Here is a 23,441-nt window from a genome sequence, read left to right as displayed (position 1 = left end):
ATTTATAAAAAAAAAACTATTTTAAATATAAAAATTGTATTAAAATTACAAATTCACATAATGGATATTCATTAATGTTATTCAATTAATATTGATGAATTGAATTTGTTCAAGTTCTTTTATTTTTTAACTTTTATTATTCCAAATTTCTTTAATTATATAATCTGTATATTTTTTAATTTTTTTTTCATCTATATATATATATGAAAATATATATATATATATATAATTTCAATTAAAAAATATAATTTTTTATTATTATATACAATGTATTTATGTTAAATTTTAAATATTTCTTTCATCAAATTAAAATACCTTACATTCTATGTGAAAAAAAATTTAATGGTTTTCAGAATTATTGGATTTTTTTATAATTTTTAATTATTTTATGACTTATATAAAAATTTAAAATAAAATTTTTATGGCAATTTTATAAAATTTTAATCTTGTTACAAATTATAATGTTTTAATTGGTTAACTAGCTTTATTTCAAGGACTGATTGTTATAAAATCATAATTATAATTTCTTGTCTTTATTGAGCAGCATGTTCTGCTAAATGTAGTATATAAAATATACACTGGCATATTATTACAATAAAACATTTTCTTTGTATAAAAATGATATATATACATTCTCACTTATACAAATATTCGAATATTAATTGTTACTAAATTAATGTTAAATTACAATACAGGATTATTACAATTCATACAAGAAATAAAATATCTGTAATACATAATAAACAAATGTAAACAAAATAAATATAAAAAAAATTAAAATGCACTTTGGACGGTAAGCATTACAAATAATACTGAGAACACATTTAATGGAAAAAAATAAAAAAGTATTTTATATATATATAATAGAATGTTTCTAAAAATTTAGAAATATTTTATATGTACAATTCTTTTGTACATATCATTAATAAAAAAAATATAATCAATAGATCATATAAAAATGCGTTTTGAAATCAATTTTTATTAATTTTATAATTAATGTTAAGTAGATTGTGATATACGAAAAGAGATAAGAAAGAAATAAATAATTGTTCTCATTTTTAACATAATCAAAAGTAAACAAACAAATATCTAACATAATAATATCCTGCCGTTCAATCTAAATTTAAATGTACATAATAAATATTTATGCACCTTGTAGCCTAAAATAATTATAGTCATATAATTAAATCGATTTCTTTACTTTACTTTTTATTATTACTAGCAATACTACGATTTATACTAATAAATGTATGAAATAAATTTAGATAAATCTATTAATATACTTTTTCCTCATTGATTTTAATAATCTTTAATGACTTAAAAGATATTATTGTTATAAAATCATTTTGGATAACTTTTTCCTTTATATAAATAAATAGTTACTTATAAAGGAAAACGTTATTCAAAATGATATCCTTCACGATATTTCAAAGTCATTAAAATCGATGAGAAAAAAATAATTGATTTAAATTTAAAGATAAATCTTATATAATTAATCTAAATATAAAAATTTCTACTTAAAAAAATAAAATATTCTAAAATATATAAATAATATTTCTACATATTAGATTTTTTAACACAATATTTGAATTCATAATTATATTATAATTATAATTTTTATATTATTTTCTGTGATGATGTATTGTACTATTACAAAAATAAAACAAACAACACAGTTTTAATATTCCTTATTTTTACCTTATCTTTTAAGGAAAATTTCAAAGATTTTTTCCAGTCCAGTATTTTCATTATTATAAGAGATTTGTAAAATTTGTTTATGTTAACTAATTAAATTTACCAGTCTCCATAAATCATTTTATACAGTTATTATTAAATCGAAACAGTAGAGAGATGTTTCTTTTTATTCTTTCTATAAAATCTTTCCTTATGACACTTCAAAGTGCACTTATAAGCATAATTTACTATATATTCTAGCACAATATTCAACTTTATATTTAAATAAACCATTCTTTCTTTTTTTGAACTTGATGTCCAGTGGCAGAATGAACTACTGCTGAATCTGGATCCAATGCTATTTCAGCACCCTTATCTTCTTGCGTTAAATATTCGCCTTTATGTCTCGACATATATCTTCCTATAAGTACAGCCATTATAATTAAAGCTATAATAATGACAGCTAATACACTTCCCAAAATTGCGGTGTCTGTTTCGTTGTAAGCAGCTCGAACTTTTTCTTCATCTACTTGAGGTGGTGGACGAGTTTCTATGATATCAGGTGGATGTGTAATCGGTTCCACACCACAAAAATCTTCAGTAAGAGGAGTGCCAAAAGAGCGAACATTTCCAGGTCCATCTTCTTGGAATAATAACTTTAATGGGTAAATATCGTCAAATTCTACTCTAGATATGCAACCAGCAAAACCTTCAGTCATGGATTCGTTTCTTCCAATATACATATATTGAATATTATTAAATTGTGCGTCAGCCGAGGTTTTAATGTTAAAGGAAAACTCTTTTGGTTCATAATTATCGACTTGTAATACAAGTATCGCTCCTGAATTTTTTCTGCCCACTCTAACATCATGATACTGTCCCAAACCAAAATGCTTATTAGGAAAAATTACTTCTTGCCGTTCAAAACCAAAATCGAAAACTACGCGTAAATGACCACTGTTTGAAACCATAATTGTCATATATTCTCCAGAAATATTTGAAAAAAGTCCAAGTAGAAAACCTTTAGGATTCGTCGTTGTAAAACCAACTCTAATTTTTTCAGAAATTGTAGATCGCCAGCTACCCATAAAATCATACTTTATTATCGAACTTGGACGCATATTGACACCAATTTCTGTAACAGAACAAATTTAAACTTAAAATATAATTTTTATGATTTTAATATTATATAATTAATATTATATGTCAAATAATTCAATTATAATTTCTAAAAATTAAAAAATAAAAATTTAAAAAGTAAAAAATTTTAATTGTTTGTTGTAATTTTTTTATTTTTTATAATAAAAATAAAAAAAAGAAACATACCATCTGCACAAATTGGACCTTTAAATGCAGTCCATCGACAATCGCAAGAATATCCATCATATCTTTCATGACATGTACCATTGTTAAGACAAGGATTACTCTCACATTTGCCCGTGCAACCTTCAGAAATTCCATATAAATTTTGACGGGTATAACTTCTTAAATCTTGCAACTGTCCATTCAAAAGAAGCGCTCTAATACATCCTACGTAACCATCTCTATAATCTGTCGTAGCACCAACTACAAATTCTGATGTAAGATGAAGCGCTCGTACCGGTCCCGGAGGTTCTCTTACTTCATTTTTTAATGCTCCATCCACTACAATTCTAGCTTCTTTACGATTTCTTTCGACCGATACAGAATGCCATCGATTATCAGCTAATCTATATGAGGTTTGTACACTGACAGTAAGTGGACCACTACCCGCTAGATACTGGAACTGAATCTGATTTCCACTATTTATAGAGATTTTTATGTAATCTGTGGGCCCCTTGCTGTGAATTATAACAGCATTTTCAATGGTCGTTTTAAATTCAAAATAAATATCACCGCTATGACCAATATCGAAAGTTGGTAAGTTTATGGTGGCATCAACAATGCGGAATGTTACTACATTTTTGAACAAATCTACAATAAAATGAAATATTTTATTATCTTATAAAAAATTATTCAGATAAAATAAATACAAGTGACACATATTCGAGGATCAAATGTGAATAGAAAACTATAATTATTAAATACTAATTGCTATTATACTACAATACTTAATGTGCTTACAAAAATACAATTTACATATTTAAGTGATATAACTGTATTAAATATAATCATATACCTATATTAAATGGTATCATATCTTACCTGATCTTACCTTGGTAGTCAACCAAGGTAAATCAGGACCTTATAAACAATTTAAAATAAATTAAATATTCTCGTTTATGTGCATAACATTAAGAAAACATTCTTAACTTACCATCTCCTTCACAAATAAGTGGTCCAAGTGTATAACGTCCTTCTTTATCATCAACTGGTGTACCAGTATCACCAAATCGCAATTGTTTAACTGGAAGATATTCTTTTTCTGTAATATCTCCACTATCTTCAAATAAACCATCCAAATCAGAGTCACAATTACACCACTTAGTAGGATCTGCACAATTTCCGAGTATACCACATTCGCATTTACGTGAACCTGGCAAAGCTCCTCCCCAATAATCCATTTTCTGATTATTTCTACTGACCCACCATGAATTTGGTTTGAAATAATCTCCTTGTGGTACTAAAATTATATGAATATAAAATATTACATGTATATTATTCATAAAATTATTAAATAATAGATAATTACCTGGTGAATTAAACAACTTGGAATGTACACATTCGTAACTAATTCTCTGCCTACAATTAGTAGATCGATTTAAAAGAGCTTCGATTTGATCCATGTCCGCATCGTAAATAATATCTTGAACGAAACTACCTGGTTCTTGAAATCCATCCACAGGTGTCATGCGTTCATTATTATGTCGCAAAATTGTTCTTACACGTCCATCTGTATAAAATTCACAAACAACTGGAAAAGGTTTCAAAGGACCGCTTCCGTCAACATCTATTTTAATATCTGCTCGTTGATTAACTGAATTTATGTTTTTATATGCCTCGCATGAAAGGGGATTTAAAGAAGTGTGACAAACTGCTCCTGTATATCCTGTATTGGCACAATCACAGAAGAATTCATCAGAATTTTGTCGACATACGCCAAAATGTTTGCACGGATTCGGATTGCAACGGTCCATCATCTGACAAGCATCGAAAACAATTTCGTTCTTGCAACAATATTCCTCTTCTTTCCAATCAGTTGGTAATTTGTAATTACCATCGATACTAATCATACGCATACAACCAACGAAACCGCGACTGCTTTCTATTCCTATCATACCACCAATCATATAAATAGGACCCGTAACCATATCTAATATACGTCTGGTTCGCATGGGTGTTCCATCGACATTTAGGATAAGATTGTTTTTCGAAATTGTTAGAATAACTTGATGCCATTTGCCATCATTAAACTTTTCATCAAAATTGTCTAAAATTACTTGAGGATTTCCTTTTGTTTGGATATCAATTTTCAGTTTACCATCTTCTAAAAATAGCTAAATATATACGATATATATATAATATATATAAAATATTATTAATATTATTAATATATATCTGAAAACAAAAATCCTTATTTTTCAAAAATATATTTACAAACCTTCACATAACCCGGAGAAGTAAATTGATGATATAAAATAATACCCTTGTCTTCATATGTTCGAAAAGTAAGAGAAACATTCAAAGAAGATACTCCTTCGTATCCTTTAAGTCTAGCATATGAACCATGAGTTAAAAATGTAACAGGAATTATGGGAGGTTCAGGACAGTTATAAAGCGTATTCACTTTATAATATCTAAGGTTTTCACCAGTAATTTCTGTATCCTTTAAATCATGAATAATACTAGTTGCATTAAGATAAAAATTTTCGATACATCCAGTAAAATTTTGATTGACTACTAATCCATCCTGTTTGTTAGGTACACCACCTATATAAAGCTAATAATGTTTTTAAATTAATATTATAAATTCACTTAATAGAAAATATAAATTATTTAAACGTATAAAATAAAAAAAATTATTTAAATATATAATTTATAATAAATTATAAATTATTACATACTGCTCTATTTAAATCCAGTCTATGAAACTCTCCTTTTATTCTTCCTTTAATTAATACTCTATCTACAGAGAATGAAATATTTTTTCTATTACGTGATATCAAAACATCATGCCACATATTATCATCAAGAAGACTTCCAACAGATAGACTTGTCATAATACCAGATCCCAAATCTATATTTAATATCATTCTATTATCTTTTAATTGTAAAGCTATATAATCTCCCTGTGTCCCACGAGAATACATTAAAATACCATCCGCATTATTTGTTTTAAATCGAAAACGTATAAAATGTCTGTCAGTTTCTATTGGTTCCCTTAATAAGTCATATCGTAAAAGAGATGAACCATTGAAGGAAAGGATGTCCGATACTATAATGAAAAAATTAATTATAATGAAATTAATGAAAAGAATTTTATGCATATAATAAAATTGATTTATAGAATTGAAATTTAATTATTTTTTCTCCAGAAGAGTATTAATTAATAAAATCAATAAATAATATTTGAAATATAATTTTTATATTTTTATATTTGAAAGCATAACTATTTTTAAAAAATATTTTGATTTGCAAATAAGTTTTTTATATTTAGATGGATAAATGATATAACAATATTAGAAATAATATTTTTATATGAATTTAGATAATTTTCTCAAAAAATTTTTGAACAATATTTAAATTTCATATTATTATTTTCACTTACCATAGTCACATCCATATAATTCTAATCTTAATGATATTCTATCCCGCCATCGAGTAGGATTTATTCTAATCCATTGTGCAATAATTGGTACTTCAAATTTGTTAAGTTTTATGGTATCACCATCTATATTACCTTTAAACATCTATAAAAAGTAATTGTATTGTATTAAATATATATTAATTATTTAATATATATTAAATTTTTAAATTTGCATTAATAATAATACATTGTTAATTAGTTATATATATTTATTTTAAGTATAACATTGAATGTAATGCACAGAAAATAAATGGAAGTAAATTAAACATAAATTAATAGATACTTGGCATGCTTTTATGTATATATAGATATGTTAGTAAAGCATTATTAATCATAAGTGCAAAAGCATAAAAGCAAATATTTAACATTCTCTATTAGAAATATGATGTAAAGTAATAATAATAATAAATTATTAAAATAATTGTTGTTATACAATGTTTAAAACATTGGAAAATAAATGAAATTTATATGTACAAAGATAATTTTTGAATTCATATTACTTCTTGACTATTTATCATAAATTTAAAAAATCTAAATATTCTAAAATCTAAATATTTTTTTTATTTTTAAAAAATTATAATAAATATTAAAAATAAATAATGACATAGCAAAATATATAATTTTAGAATAAAAATTATTCTTTTGCTTTTTATTAAAAATAAAAAGAACATTAATATATATTGTACAGAAAAGTTTTGTTTCATATTATAATCAGTATTTCTATTAATCTCTTATTATCTTATACCTCATCTACACCATCTTGACTTTCATAACTGGCCCAGGCTTGTCCATCATCAGAATATTGGACAATATACTCTGTTATATACTCATTAGTATGAGCACGACCTCGTGTAGCAATGCTGCGTATCTCATATCTGTCTCCCAGTTCCACAGTAAGATGTTGATCATAACTGCTAAGTTCTGGTGACCATGTAGAACCTCCTGTAAAGCCCAGCCCCATATCCATGTGTAAAAGTAGAAGAGTAGAAGAGAAAAGTAGAAGCAAAGCAAGTAAATAGAAGAAGAAAAGTGTTAATAAATCATTCAAAAATGGTAAAATAATGATTATCTTTTATTTTATATCTTAAAATGTATACTTTATATTTCTAGCATTATAATTTTTTCATTTTCATATTTACATAATTCAGAAATCAAATAATGAGATTTTAACTAATATATATTTATTTCTATAAATAAATATGCATTCTAACAGTATACATTAAACATGCCAAGCAGCATCTTACTTAAAAATATTACAAAATCTCATTCATAATTTATTCATGCTTACAAAAAACTTAACTAATATAATAACACTGAAATTCCAATCATTTTGCATTATCATAGTGCAATAAATTGTTAATATGTTAATATGATTAGTTTTTAAATATAATTATTGTTAGTTACTAAATACCTTTTTAACAAATTTGTTCATGGATTATGGCTCTGCTTAGCAGACACTGATTCAAATGTTATATAGGATCAGTTTACCTTAATATTACCATCTTCTTCTTTGAATTCAACGTAGTCCAAGCCATTTGTGCCATAACTGATAACATATTCCATAACATACTCATTTTGTACTGCTCGACCTTGGGTCGCCACAGCTGTGATGTTCATTATTTGACCCAAGTCGATGATAAAGTACTGACCAAAGTCTGAACTGCTAGCTGTCCATGCGCTTCCGCCTATGCCACAATATATATGCATGCATGCAACTCAAAAATGAACTTAAGAAAGCAGTCATACTTAACAAGATAGAACTACCAGAGAATTAAATACTACTACAATTATTTTGTAATGAATTTAAAATATTTATAATATAAGTAAAATAATATTAAATCTATTTATGAAGATATATAAGTAATATATATAGTATAGTATAGTATATAGTATAATATATTTAATATTTATGTTATATTTTTAAAAGTTTTTTAGAATAAATAAAATAATTACAAGCAATATTTTTTTAAAAAATGCATATGTAAGTTGAAGAAATACAATGTTATTTATAAAAAATTACCTTTCCCAAAAGCAGAAAAGAAATTAAATATAATAGGTTTATATATGTATATAAAATAAATAAATAAAAAATTATATTTTTTTTTATGTTTTGTTATAAATTGAATTTATACATATATATTTAATCGGAAAATTATATTAAAATTTTATTAAAGTAAAACTTTAATTAACACATTGTCTGCCCATATCATGCCAATTATATATATTTAGTACTAATATATTTTGTAATGATAATGAACAATAAAATATTTAGTTAATCAATATTTTTTTAATACATTTAAAAAGATTTTCTATTTAATGTAGAGAATAATTTAATACTAACTTAAATTAAAAATTTTTCTTCATATACAAAATTAAAAATTACAATTATAACAATATTAACTATCCTATAAAAAGGTAAAATAAAATTTGCACACATATTTCTAACTATCTTTATTAGAGACTCACTAACTAAAATAAAAATGTTATATCTGTACATCTTTATTTCATATATATAAATATACTCATAAAAAAAATATACAAAATCTAAGTTTAAGTTAAGTAAGTTTCGAATTTTCTTTTTTTTCAAAATATTTTTGTGTATATTCAAGATCTTGTGGAAACAATGGAACAGTGCTTACTAAGAGTTTATCATTGCTTATAATGTCAAATGTTTTCTTTTGTGATTTTGGCGCTTTTCCATTTTCTTGTAATGCTACAGCTACACAATGATGTGAATTTAACAATGTTTCCTCAAACAACCAATCTTGTTTTATACCATTTATGTATAAAGCTGTATCGATTGTTATAGAATTTTCAAATAATTCTGAATTGGTTTCAAATGAAAATGTTCTAAGATCACTTACAATACCGATGCCTAAAGCCTTCACATAGCTTTCTTTTAATGCCCAATGTCTACAAAACATATCGATTTGTTCAGATTCGTCTAAAGACAAATTTTTTATCTCTTTCCATTCTGAAGATGAAAAATTTCGATTCATTATACGGAAAAATTCAGATAACTGTTTACCACCAGTATATTCAAATTTCATTACATCTATTCCTAATTTTACATTCCTTGTTTCACCTGCTAAAACTGTATAATTACCCTGATGAGATACATTAAAACTTAAATTTGAAGAAATATTTTTTAAAATAGGCTTATTATTTGCATCTCTTACAAATATTATATTGGAATATGGAATATGTCCATATTCGTTAACAAATTTTCTCATCATTAATCTACCTACAAGAGAAGCCCTAACATCTTTGCGAAATACAAATTTGCCTAATCTTTCTTTCTCTTCTAATTGTATACAAGAAATAGCATAAGTAAAGTCCTTCTCATTAGGATTCCATTCCTTCCAATTGAAAGCCCATCGAATACTTTGAAACATGTTTTCTAATATTAACTTTTAACTTTGATCTGTTAATAAATTAATGTTCCAGAAATTGTTATTTACTTCTTTTTGTTAAAGCACTGCTTTTTTAAGGATCTTGTCTTTTAAAAAACCAGGCTACTCTTTAGCATCCACCTGAAGCAAATAGATAAGAAATTCTATTATTTTTTTTTTTTTTAATGAGTAACAATATTTACTTTTATTTATTTATTAATTTAATTTATAAATTAATTGTTTGAGAAATAAATATTTATTGCTTAAGAAGAAATTAGATGTACAGAATAACTATGCAATGAGTCAGTGAGTTCAATTTATATAATTTAGACCTAAAATTCTTTTAATTGACTGAGAAATGTGGGTGTTGATGAGAATAATATTTCTTTAACTGAAGTTTTTTATTAAAATATTTTATATATTAATATATTTATATATAATATTTTATTTATATTGTTGTTAAATTTAATTATAAATAAAAATAAAAAAAGCAATCTTAATAACATATATACTTAATTACATATTTCTTCAAAATATAACATAGCAAGCAACAAACTACTGTATATCAAATATATTTATACAAGAAAATAATATAAGAAACATTGAATAAGTATTTTAAAAAAAAGTGCAATATATTCTATGAAAAAATAAAAGAAATTTTACCATTGAGCCTGGCATTTTTTGGACCTCTGTTAGGTAATGAAGTAGTGGCCGTTAAGTGAGCTCTGTCCAAAAGTGGTTCATTACATTCATCATCTAATAAAAAAAATCACAATGAAATTAATAATATAATTTACATACACATTATTAATATCAATAAAATTCTTCAGTAATTGTAAATTCAATACAATATTTTTGTTTTGTTTTACAAAAGACATTTATCGATTTAATAATACAATTAAAGAATTTTATTTTATGTAATGAATATATGTTTAATATATTCATTATATATGTTTAATAATTGTATCATGCTTATTTATTAACATATATTTAATAAACATTATAAAGCAATTAATATATAATTATAATGTACTGATTTTGTAGAATTTTAATTTTTAAATTGCATACGGATTCACATATTAGATAAATTAGAAGCTAAAATATATTCATTTATCAGCAAGTCTGTTAAATTCTACTGCGCCATGTTGTAAAATGGGCTTGGCTTCATTGAATCATCATGAAAATTTTTTCTTTTCCGAAAAAAAATTTTAAATTATTAATAATAAGTTTTACTTACATGCAAAAGTAAATGAATTATATATAATTGCGAACACGAATACAAAACACTTAATAGTATTCATCGTATCATTGCCCTTTTAGAGAGCAACATACGACAATATATTCCTAAGCAAGACGCGTCGTTGAAACTGTTACTGATTCTCTTGTATTCTTGTATTACTCTTACGTAGGTACACTACTACGAAAAGCTTTACTTACATATAGTCACACATATATATTCAACTATACTATATTAGTTATTTAAAGTGACTTATTGAATATATTTCAATTAAAATTTAAACAAAATAATTTTTACATTAATATAATTTAATGTAAGTTAAATTTATATAAAATTTATACAATTTAAAATATATATAGCAAAATTCTATCTTAATTTTATGATATATTAAATTTTTCATTATTCTTATAAATTAAAACTTTCATTAAGATTTTAAAAAAAAATATTTATAGAATTTGTTTTTTTTTTTATATATTTGTATTACATATTATATTTAAGATTTAAAAATAATGGAGAAAGTTATTAATGATCGATAACATCATAAATATATATTTATGATATGAATTATAACATAATAAGAAACAAAAGTTTTATATAATTAAAAACATTGTTAAAATATATTATTAGATCATTAATAAATCATTAGTTAATTGCTGTGCTTTTTGCTTTATCCGTTTTGATTTGTATACTTGTGTCGACCTCTGTTGGTTATTAATATAAATGAAGTACAAAAATATAAAACAATTCAAAATTATTTAATTTTTATACAATATTTTTCGATGTCACTAACAATTTTTTAAATTTGATAGAATTAATTCAATTAGAATATCATCTGTAATTCATTAAACATCTGTAATTCATTAAACATCTGTAATTCAATTTAAATTTTCGTAAAATCTTTCTAAATAAAGAGAGAGAGAAAGAGAGATATTTTTTAATAATTTCTTTTTCTGAATAGTTTAATTAATATTAATATAAATCATTGATTTTAATATTAGATATAAATTAAATTAGCTTTAATAAATAAATGTGAGAAATTTAAAAGTGACAAATTTTAAGAAAAGAGGTTAAAATTCAAAGATTCTTTGTAATTTTCTAACCAATAAGGTAAGATATAGAAATAGATATATTCACTATTTTGAAAAAATGAATATATATATATATATATAAACATAAAACGAATATGAAATGAATATGAATATAGAAAAAAAATGAACATTTGAAAATAATTTAATGTCATTAATATCATTTTTCTATTATGTTTATAATTATTAATTAAAATGGCTGACGAATTTGAAAGACAGAACGAAAAAAAAGAAAAAAATGAACAATCTAATCAAAATAACAAATCTATACAAAATGAATATGATAAACAATCTGAAGAAGAAGATAGATATTCGATTGAAATACAAGAACCAGCATCAGTAGAAGATATTTACAATAATGATTATGTAGAACATGAAGATTATGAATATGTATCGAAACCTGAAAAGAGGGAAGAAGAAGAAGAAGAAGAAAAATGTTGGTTTCTATTTCGTTATAAAATTAAAGCTAATTATATATTAAAATATATCGTTTTCTTAAGAAAACATATTTAAAATTATGATCTTAAAAATGATTTTTAATATTTTTAATGCGTAAAAATATTTATACGATTTATATTATTCGAAAATAATAAAATTCCTAAAATAAAATTTTGATAATATAGATATATCATAAGTTTAAAAATTTGAATATTTATAGATATTTATGTATTTATTTATATAGAAATAGATTTTATATTAAAATTATCTATTTGCTATTATATTATATGTAAGATGTTAATATATTTATGAAACTTTTAGTCAATTCTAGAGACAATTCTAAAAAGAAAATAAACATAAAATTTAGTACAAAATCGATATATATATATTATACAAAAATCGATTATTTATTAAGTTATAACCAATTTAAGTAATTTTAATTTTAATTTTAAATGTTGAAGCAAAATAGAACATAACGATAGTGAAATGGAAGTAGAATGATCTTTCTTTATTTTCATCCTTTATGAATGATAAAAAATATTAAAAAAAAAAAAAGGATCCAAGATTTTAAGAGTTTATAATACTTATCAAGAAAAATTTACATTGAATGTAAATAAGGAAATTGATTCAGGAGAATATTAATTGAAGTTTTCAACATATTAATTAATAGACTAACATTAACAACTAATATTAATAGATATTATTTTATAGATACGAAAAAAATAAAAACATTTGGTAAGATTATACAAAAAATACATATTTGTTATTTTTATGTTTGAATAAAAAACATAAATTAATCGGAGAGTCGAGAATAACTCTTTTCAATATTAAATGAATTGAAATGAAATTGAAAATTTATACTTCGTTTGCGTAATGAATTGATTTCTATTAATTAATATTAGTAATAATTATGTTGATGAACTTAAATTAATGTATTTTTGAATCGATCTTTTTAATTATATTCAATAAAGAAATTTATGACATCGAATGTTCATCAATGGTAAAAATTAATTTTATATTGAAAGGTCTGATTAACTTATTTATATTATATATTATATATTATATATAATAATATTATATATATTAATTATATATTATATATAATAATATTATATATATTAATTATATATTATATATAATAATATTATATATATTAATTATATATATATTATTATATATAATAAAAAATTAATTAGCAATGAATATTTTAATTAATTATAAACAATTTCACGAAATATTATTAACCTCATAATATCTATATTAATTATACTTTTTTTATTTTTTTATTTTTGATATTAATAGATTTATTTCAATCAATTTATTACAAAAAATTACAACAGATAAACTATTATAAAAATCATTTATTTTATTTAAAGATATTCCTGAAGTCGTAGATTGGGAAAAAGAAGCAAAAGAATCGGTACGCATAGATACAAGTACAATTAAAGAAAGGCAAAAAACAATTTATGAATTAGATTCTTTTTCCGCTTCTGGTATAGGAGCCGAAGAAATTTTGCAACTTGCTTCAAAAGATTTTATACGAGAGCCATTGAAAGAAATTCGTTATTCTACAACATTGGTAAATTACTTATATAACAATATGATATTATCAAATTTTTAATTATTCTTATTCAAACCTGTTATGATTTGCATATTAAAATCTATTTATTTACATTAATTCATAACATGCCAGTTTAACATAACTTGAGTCTTCTAATGATAATTGAAAATTTTTTTATGAATTTTTTTTATTTTAAAATATTTTATTTATATTATTAATGTTAAAAAGCACTTTTGTTAAACATAGTTGTTTAACAAAATTGTTTAATGTAATTATTGATTATAATGTAATTTTTGGAATATAGTTGGAATAGATTTAAAATGTTAGATTTTAGGGATATCTTCGTAGTTTTTGGATTTAAAATTTTAAGATTTTAAAATTTTAAGTATTTTCCAAATATATACATCTATATCATATATCAAAAAGATAATTAAAAATTAATATTGAATTCATTATTTTATTACCAATAGTTGAAAAACAATTGATTATTCCGTTAAAAAGAATATAAAAATCTTTGAAACATTGAGATGGCATATGATATATATAAAAAAGAGAAACACTGTCTTACATAAAATAATTTGTTCTTTTATATTAAAAATGCTTTTAGTTCTATAGATATTCTATAGATATAAAAAGATTAATCAAATCAATTGTTTTAAACATGTTATTTGTTATAATATATGTTATAATATTATATATATATATATATAATATTATATATATTATATATATATTATATACATGTATAATTATTTGTTTAATTGTAATTTAATAATTTAATTGTAATATTTGTAATTGTAAAATAAAAATTGATTTATCAAATCATAAATTTTCTGTCTTAGGGTATTCCAGGCATAGCAAGAATTAATTTATCACCAATTACACAAAAAATAGTTGGTTGTGTCATAGGAGAAAATGTCAGTACTGAATATCCTTGGGTATATGTCAGGAAAAAGATCATTGAAGACAATATAGATCTTCATGAAGAGAGCAGTGATTTTTTACCCGTAAAAGATGAGATATACAAGTTTCCAAACTCGAAAATGTTAATTGGTTACGTCCCATCGCTAACCGAAGAAGGTCAATTCTACATATGTCTGACCGAAGAAGGTCGTGATGCGATAGTCGAATATATTCAAAAGGAGAGAGAAGATCATGAGAATCGCGTGAGAACTGCTGTGTACAAACCAATTGGAAAATGGAAAGAATTAACTAGCAGTGTGGAAATTGATTCAATGATCGTTAAGAATACTAGACCGCTTTTGGAAATTGAGGTAAAAAATAGTCAATAAAATACAGAAACAGATGAAAATGCAATAGTATATCTTTGTTACACAAAAAATAGAAGAATTGAAAAAGAAATTTCATTTTGCAAAACTGCATTAATTTTTAATTTTCAAAAAATTTCAAAAAATATATGAAAAATAATTTTACATCTGAAATATCTATTAATTTCAGAATCCTGAATATAATTTTTTTTTATTGTTTTTTTATTAGTGTAATTTTTATATTCAATGACATTTATATTTTTATACGTAAAAATTATAATAAAAAATAATAAAATTCTTAATTGTGTATTTCTTTAAATTATTATGTGATTATATATTTGTTCATATTTTATTTTATTTTTTACATTATTATCTATATTTTTTGCTGTATAATTAGATATAATTAATAAATATAATAATAAAATATTTCATTAATGATTTACTTTAGTTAGTAAGTACTGCGGACGTACTGAATGCACCAATACACTTCGAAGATAGAAAAGTGGATGACGTTAGAGATGGATATATTGAGCTCCTTCCTTATCGTCAAATCTTCGAAAATATTCCACGTAAATTATTATACAATGAAACTCAAATTACTCCAGAATATCGAACTGTAAAAATTCAAACAGAACTTTCGGTACCCATAAATCGTTGGGTCCAATATGAATATACATATCAACGTCCAGATATTAAAAAATTTACCCCGGAAGAACAAGAATCTTTGAAACTTTTTCTTCGTTATTTCACCGATTATATATGTGATCAAGTTAGTTTATATATATTTTAACGTGAAAACATTAATTAAATATTATAATATATATGGTTAATTACAATCATTCAACTTTACTACATTCTCTAGTAAGGTTTTAATAATTAATATTTAATATTACATTCTAGTTATTGGTAAATGCTACTTGGGATATTTATTGTAATGACTATGAAGATTTGGTGAAAAATATAAGAGATACTCAATGTCCTATACCTATAACCTATAAAGAATATTTAAGTTTCCATGATGAGAAACACGTGGTTAATAAAGTTATTAATGATCTTACCTGGCATCCATTCTGGACTGGAATAATGTTTACTGCTTATACAAGCTTCGCAAAGAGCCAACATTTAATTGGTCCTAAATCGGATGAAGAAGTGAATAATTTAAAACAGAGAAATAAAAATTTTTTTTCTTTCAAATCATAATTAAAATTTTCATTGCAGATTATTAAAGCCTATGATAATAATTACGCTCTCGTATGGTCTTTCAACGATTCTTTGATGCCAAAATTAGTGCTTGAATGTCCAAGAGAAGTAACATCCGTGACTGTGAGTCCATTGGATGGAAATTTGGTCGTCGGTGGTTGTGCGAATGGCCAATTAAGTATTAAAAATCTAAAAAACTAATAAAAATATTCATTACGGACAATAAATTCAGAGTGTCATATTAAAAAAAATAATAATAATAAATGCAATAATTTTATCGAGAAAAAAAATTGTTAAGATATAATTTTATTATTCTATGTAATATTTAAAACTTTCTTCTTCAATTAATGTAAATTCATCTTGATTTTTTTTTTTTTTCATAAAAATATAAATAGCAGGAAAATTAAATTCTCATTTGCTCAAAAATTGTTTAAATATCAGTTTTTATATACGAAATAATTAAAAGATATTTAAAAATTGATAGGTCGTAATATGGCATATTCCTGGAAAAATCGAAGCAGTAGAAACAGTAATTGTGCACACCGCAGCTCAAATAAGACATAAAATCATGATAAAAAGTTTGATCACGTGGATGCAAGAAGCGCTTAAAATTTCCTTAATCAGACCAACTGCGATGTCTTCATTAAAGGAGAGTCAGAAAGCGGCTGTGACCCAAATTGCATGGATTCCACCATATAACAGTATAGATTCGAGTGGCAGAATTACATCATTACCTAAAGATGCGAGTATTGATGATTTATCGTCACAATTTCTTACCGCGAGCCAGGATGGTACGATCGCTTTTTGGAATTTAAAATTAGATGAAAAGTTAGTCTTTTTTTTAAATAAATTCTTTTTATATTACTTATATTACTTATATTAGTAAACAATTTAATTTAAGTTTATAACAAATATTTTATTACTATTACTATTAATGATAGGAATGTTAAAAAATCTAGAGAAAGAAAATTATGATAAACAAAAAATTTCTCCAAAGTTAAATATATTTATCAAATGTCATTATTTATTATATAATATACAAATATTTTTGTAATGCATATTGAAATTACATAATTTTATCTTTTTGTTATAATAATTAAATTCAAAGCCAAATATAAATGTAAATAGATAATAATTTTTTATATTAAAATAGAAAAATTCTGAATATAAATAATGAAATATCTATGATAGATTAGTTTCAATAAATGATTAAAATATTGCATAATTTCAAAATTATTACAAATTATAAATAAACAATTATCTAATTCTTCTTCTATATTATTTAATAATTAAAATATTATTTATTAATTATATTCATCTATTATAAATTCAGAAATTAAATTTATATTTATTATATTATATATAAATTAATCAGAAAATTAATCAAATTATTATTTATTTTAAGATGGATAGCATTAAAAAAGAAGGATACTCGAAAAAGAAAAGAAGCAAAAGTGAAAAGACCAGAAGCATTAGTGGAATCTATATCTCCGTACAAAATATTGGATCGTATTTTCAAGCCTCATTACATTTTGGTGATTCAACATCCGAACGAAAGTCGAAAAGTAGTGATTACTACTATGACTATTTATGTACCAAAATTTGAGAAAGAACGTATAGATGTTATTCCACCTACAGAGGATATAACTATTCGAAGATTTTATAAAAATATAATCGAAAAGCCTGATTTTGAAATGGAAAGAAATATATATATTGGTACTGTTGAAGGTATACAAAAAAAAGTATTTAGGAAAGAAATAAATTATCCTATCCAATCAAATATTTGATTTATTGAAAATCAAACAAGTCAAATCAAAAAGTCTTTTTATTGATTATAAGATTTTATCATTAGGTGATTTTGGTTGTGTCACATGGGAAGGATATGATTTTACTACGGATTTAACTATTAATACTGAAATATGTCGTTGGATTTGGTATAATAAAATACATGATGGTCCTGTAACACATGCTGTTAGGAATAGACAAGATGCAAATTGGATTGCCACTATAGGTGGAAAAATATATGCCGTTTGGAAAGAAAATTTTGGTTTACCAGTAATGTGGAAGAAGTTAGATATTGGGTATTTCACAGATATTTTTAATATTTAAAAATCTTTTTCTTTCTTTCTCTTGTTATTAAAATTTAATTAATAATATAAAAATTGTATCTTTTATTTTTATATTTACATTCTAATAACTTATTATTCAAAATTTAACTTAAAAGTAATTAATATACTTTATTTTAAATTCTAATTAAAGCTTATATATAAGCATATTTATTTTAGACAAAACAAAAAGTAATAAATATAATTAAAACAGTCTTATTATATTACTCTAAAATTATTATTATTTTTAAGAAATTATTTTTTTTTATTATATTAATCATATTTTTTCTAAATTGTTTATTTATATATATATATTTTTTATTATATATTTTTTATATCGAAATATATCTATTTTTTATATAGACTTACTGCTGTTTCATGGGGTAGTTATCGTCCCACGGTATTAATTTTAACAAGAACAGATGGTACTGTTGAATTATGGGATTTCCAAGTGAAAACAGATAGCCCGTGTGTTACCCAGAGTTTATCAGGTCACATAATTACGGGAATATATCCTCACGATTTAAGATTGGATCCACAATGCATAGGATTTTGCGATTTCAATGGTATCCTAAGAATGTTCCTATCTCCTGGTGATTTTTTGAAAGTAGATTTAAGTGATATGGAGTGGATGATAAATTTCATTCAGCATCAAGTCGCAAGAGTAAATTTATTTTCTTATATTATCTTTAAATAAATTTCATTAATAATAATATTAATAATTAATAATTTCTAATATTTTTTTATAATAATTTATTTATATTAAAAAAAAATTTTTTTTTTAATTTTTCAATAAAAAATTCTTTCTCATATATATAGATTAATTATGAAAAATTACTTTAATAAATATTAGGCACAAAATTGTAAAGAATGGAGAGAGAAATGGTTTCAAGCAAATTATATAGATATTGAAGAGAAAAGATTAGCACAGGAAGCAGAAAAAAAAAAGCAAGAGGAAGAAGAGAAAAGAATTGCCGTTAAAACAATGGAACCCGAAACTACTCTAGAGCCTGTAAAAAAAACATTGGTACATTTCATTTTAATAAATTAACATTAATAAAAAAAAAGAAATGACTGAAAAAAATTATTATATTAATTAAATTAATTAATTAATTCTTAGAAAAGATGGGAAATGATTGAAGATGCGCGCGAAAAATGGAAAGCAAGAGAATTGAAGCATATGCAAGAAGTACTTTTGGAAAAGAAAGGCTTAAAAAAAGATGATCTTGAAAGGCAACGTGAACCCATACTAAAATTACGACAGGAAGCACAAAGGAAAAAGAAACGATTACAGGAGACATTAAAAATGCAAGAAGATATTTTCGAGCATACCAAGAATCTTTTCTTCCCTGCAGGTCCTCCCCCAGAGATCAAACCTATCTTACCACCAAAAGAAATTGAGAGAGATTTAATCACTGTAGAAGATACTATACTTGAACAAGAAGTAATGGTATATAAAAGAAAAAAATTACACATATATATAATCTGGATTTCATTGAAGTTACATGAAAAAAAAATAAGTCGAAAATATAAAGTATTTCAATTTTCATTATATTTTTATCTATAAATTTTATCTATAAATTAAGTTAGCAAAATACAATATATTTTAATAGAAAGAAGATTTTCAATAACTTTTACAATAATTTTTTATAATAATCGAAAGAAAATTTTTGAAAAAAAATAATTATTTCTATTTTATAAATTATAATAAAAAAAATTAAAAAAAGCATGAATAAAAATATAATTATTGTATAACTGATACATTCATGTATGATAATCGAATATTAAATTTAAATGTACATATACTCTAAGAATATTTAAAATTATTCGGAAATAATTTTATATGAAAAAAATTAATTTATATTTTCGATTTATTTTTTATTTATTTTTTACTTTTTAAGTATCATCAAATAATTCAATGATTTTAAATAAAATTTTAAATTAATTTTCATTCACAATTTTTTTTTTTTTAATGAATTCTAAGGACATTCAAGTTCGAGTTGATCCAAACGAAGAAATCATTAATCATTTTAAGGAAACACAAGCTACAATAATGGCTGAGTTACAAAAGAAACCATTCACTTATACGTTTAATTGGAAACAAATTTTAAGAAAAGGAAAAAGATTTCGTGATACACTGGCTACCAAATTGAGCAAAAAAATTGCAGCAGATATAAGAATATAAAATTCAACAAGCAAATATTTGTTTTAATAAAATGATGTGTTCTAGTAAAATTTTATTAATTTTTTATTCAATCATAGTTAAATTATTAAAAAAAATATTAAAAATAAAAATTTATGTGTTTACATATTCTCTTAAATAATTAAATTAAATTTAAATACGTATAAATACTTTATACATTAAAAATAATTGTATTTAATTTAATTATCATAATAAAAAAATAATGATAATTATTTAATAATTATAAAAAAAAAATTAATGAAATTTTTAATTAAATCAGTTTAATAAGTTTCAATTATATGAAATTAATATAGAAGTTAAATTTAATATGTTATGAGAAATTATTAAACTTTAATTAAAAAAAAATAAAAAGAAAATATTATAAATTTTTAATTATAAATTTAATTGCACGAAATATTATTACATAAATAAATAAGATAATTCACGTTCATATAAGTCAGTTAACAATCACTGTTTCGCAAATATTTAAAATATTTGATATTTTAAATAAAAAAAATTAAAGCAGACAAAAGAGAACAATTTATGTTGTAATTATTCTTATCTTAATAATAATAATAATAATTGATTTTAATATTATTTGAATATACATATTAATCTTACTTTTTTTTTCTTTTGGAATTTATAATTAAATGAAAATTATTTAGAAAATTTTTTCACGGATATTCAATTTATATCTCGAATAATCGTTGCTTAATTTTTAAATTTGTCTAACAATTCTGTATATCTCCTATAATATTGCTCAACATATTGAATTTATAAATCATGTTCTTATATCAAAAAAATATCAAAGAAAAAAAGTGTCGAATTTCGAAAAGATTTTAAACAATTAAATAGAAAAAAAGATACAAGTTGAAATAGAATAGAAATACGAGATATCAAAGTGATCTATATTGATCTATATTGATAATTTTGACAATGATTGTACTTCGTATACATATATATATGTATCGAATAAAATATTCTCTTCTATAGGCAATTGTTATTAATAGCTACCTTTCTTTTGTTTAATGGACATTTTATATTTCGATTGTAATAAAAAGTTTTTACGCGCACTTATTAAAGTGAAATTTACTTTAATTTATTTTATGATTTTTAAAATAAAAAAGGTAAGTTATACTATAATAATATATATACTATAAATATATACTATAATAATCATAGTTTTCATATATTAATGAAGATTTAAAATATTCATATCTTTATTTATAATAAAAAAATAAAATAAGAGAAAATGAAATGATAAATTGAAATATGAGATATTTGACTAATAATAGCAATATAATTAAAATTTTTTGAAGATTTTAAAAATAAGTTATAAAGTTATATAAAGATATTAAAGATAAGTTATATAGTTATATATTGTGCCATCATATTAATTATGAGTGATTGTATAAGATTCAGAATTTACATATGCAGTTATTACAAAACAAGATAAATTGTTCGTTTAATTGTGATTATTTTATTATATTTGATGTCTATTATTTATTATGTTTGTACATTAATAAAAACTTTTTATTAAAACTTTAACTTTTCATGATTTATTTCTTTCAATAGTAACAATACTCTTTTCAATAGTAATAATGTCTCATACTATTACTATTACATATGAAATTATATTTAATCGGATTTTGTTTTTATTTATAAAAGTAAAATTAAAAGTGTAAAGTCTATAATATTTATGTTTATGTAACATATATTATATAAAATTCCTCAAACTTTTGATTTTTTATTTATTACTATTCTGAGGTTTTTTTATATTAAAAGATAAAACGAATATCCCATATTTGTATTTTTTCCTATACTTGTAATAATATTCGTAATAGATAAATATAAAAAAATATATTCATATATTTAAATATTTATTATTACTTTATTTTGAAAAATTATTTCTGATTCTACTTCTACGATGTCACGATATTAACAACATATATTTTTTTTAACATTTAATTCAAAGATACAAGTTCAACCAGTTTCTATTGATAACCTCAAATATGGATAATAAATGTTCTTATCAATCTAGATTTAAAATTTTTTATCGTCTTTAACGATTGCTTTTGTAGTTTTGCTCAATAATATATGATTTAATGATTCATGGTCGTTCTTAAAGCAGGTGTTCATTGAAGAAATAATGAGTGGGGATATGTTTAACAGAATCATCTCTTTTTATATGAACATTTTAACTTACATCCAGTCACTTAGTCAATACCTATGACTTCAAGAACGTGTACGCGATATTCAATCCTTTCACTTTCCAAGTTCTTTATTTACGACATAATATTTATCTATAACTTTTGATTCAATCATTATTTCATCTGTGCATATAGCAAACTTTTTTTTGATTTATAACTATTGCAATTTTTATAATTTATAAAAAAAAATTATAATAATTTTATATAATTTTATTATTAATATATAATTTATATAATTTTAATATTAATATAATTAATATAATTATAATAATTTTATTTCAAAATTTGACTTAAAAGATTATT

General features: G+C 22.5%; 4 protein-coding genes across 12 annotated transcripts in view; 2 read left to right on the top strand and 2 right to left on the bottom strand.

Annotated features, from left to right (window-relative positions):
• Nucleotides 1-1,842: 1,842 nt before the first annotated feature.
• LOC102681171 (neurexin-4) lies at nucleotides 1,843-11,290 on the bottom strand. Of its 6 annotated transcripts, XM_031514212.1 has the most exons (12): nucleotides 11,090-11,271; nucleotides 10,516-10,608; nucleotides 7,949-8,145; nucleotides 6,422-6,563; nucleotides 5,718-6,088; nucleotides 5,255-5,593; nucleotides 4,346-5,150; nucleotides 3,971-4,276; nucleotides 3,859-3,897; nucleotides 3,001-3,627; nucleotides 2,150-2,809; nucleotides 1,844-2,095 (listed from the first exon to the last, which is right to left on the bottom strand). In XM_031514212.1, exons 1-12 carry the CDS (start codon nucleotides 11,151-11,153, stop codon nucleotides 1,956-1,958), a joined length of 3,783 nt encoding a protein of 1,260 aa, XP_031370072.1. In that variant the 5' UTR covers nucleotides 11,154-11,271; the 3' UTR covers nucleotides 1,844-1,955. The 6 variants fall into 6 exon arrangements, with proteins under 6 accessions (XP_006623731.1, XP_006623732.1, XP_031370072.1 ...); XM_006623668.2 differs by lacking the exon at nucleotides 7,949-8,145 and adding an exon at nucleotides 7,206-7,402 and having other exon boundaries at nucleotides 1,843-2,809; nucleotides 11,090-11,290; XM_006623669.2 differs by having other exon boundaries at nucleotides 1,843-2,809; nucleotides 11,090-11,153.
• On the bottom strand, nucleotides 8,897-10,608 carry LOC102681046 (L-aminoadipate-semialdehyde dehydrogenase-phosphopantetheinyl transferase). Its single transcript, XM_006623667.2, has 2 exons — nucleotides 10,516-10,608; nucleotides 8,897-9,993 (listed from the first exon to the last, which is right to left on the bottom strand). The coding sequence occupies exon 2, from the start codon at nucleotides 9,853-9,855 to the stop codon at nucleotides 9,016-9,018; it is 840 nt and encodes a 279-aa protein (XP_006623730.1). The 5' UTR covers nucleotides 9,856-9,993; nucleotides 10,516-10,608; the 3' UTR covers nucleotides 8,897-9,015.
• Nucleotides 11,291-12,129: 839 nt separating the features above from the next.
• LOC102672424 (WD repeat-containing protein 63-like) lies at nucleotides 12,130-20,940 on the top strand. 4 transcript variants are annotated; one of them, XM_031514215.1, is made up of 13 exons: nucleotides 12,130-12,196; nucleotides 13,989-14,191; nucleotides 15,016-15,447; nucleotides 15,890-16,210; nucleotides 16,342-16,590; nucleotides 16,660-16,815; nucleotides 17,126-17,469; nucleotides 18,047-18,369; nucleotides 18,494-18,722; nucleotides 19,110-19,410; nucleotides 19,600-19,773; nucleotides 19,867-20,190; nucleotides 20,731-20,940. In XM_031514215.1, exons 3-13 carry the CDS (start codon nucleotides 15,217-15,219, stop codon nucleotides 20,929-20,931), a joined length of 2,853 nt encoding a protein of 950 aa, XP_031370075.1. In that variant the 5' UTR covers nucleotides 12,130-12,196; nucleotides 13,989-14,191; nucleotides 15,016-15,216; the 3' UTR covers nucleotides 20,932-20,940. The 4 variants fall into 4 exon arrangements, with proteins under 4 accessions (XP_031370075.1, XP_031370073.1, XP_031370074.1 ...); XM_031514213.1 differs by lacking the exon at nucleotides 12,130-12,196 and adding an exon at nucleotides 12,355-12,610; XM_031514216.1 differs by lacking the exon at nucleotides 12,130-12,196 and having other exon boundaries at nucleotides 13,989-14,032; nucleotides 14,112-14,191.
• A 2,003-nt stretch (nucleotides 20,941-22,943) lies between these two features.
• The window catches only part of LOC102680225 (superoxide dismutase [Cu-Zn]-like), a 2,176-nt gene continuing 1,678 nt past the window's right edge, over nucleotides 22,944-23,441 (top strand). The window contains exon 1 of the mRNA XM_006623661.2: nucleotides 22,944-23,173. The gene's annotated coding sequence lies outside the window, so the exon portion shown is untranslated. The remainder of the gene's footprint in view (nucleotides 23,174-23,441) is intronic.

This window comes from Apis dorsata, unplaced genomic scaffold (assembly GCF_000469605.1).
Source record: "Apis dorsata unplaced genomic scaffold, Apis dorsata 1.3 scaffold_930, whole genome shotgun sequence".
NCBI classification, from domain to species: Eukaryota; Metazoa; Arthropoda; class Insecta; order Hymenoptera; family Apidae; genus Apis; species Apis dorsata.
The sequence above is the reverse complement of the archived record's forward strand: the minus strand, read 5'-3'. Positions and strand labels throughout refer to the sequence as shown.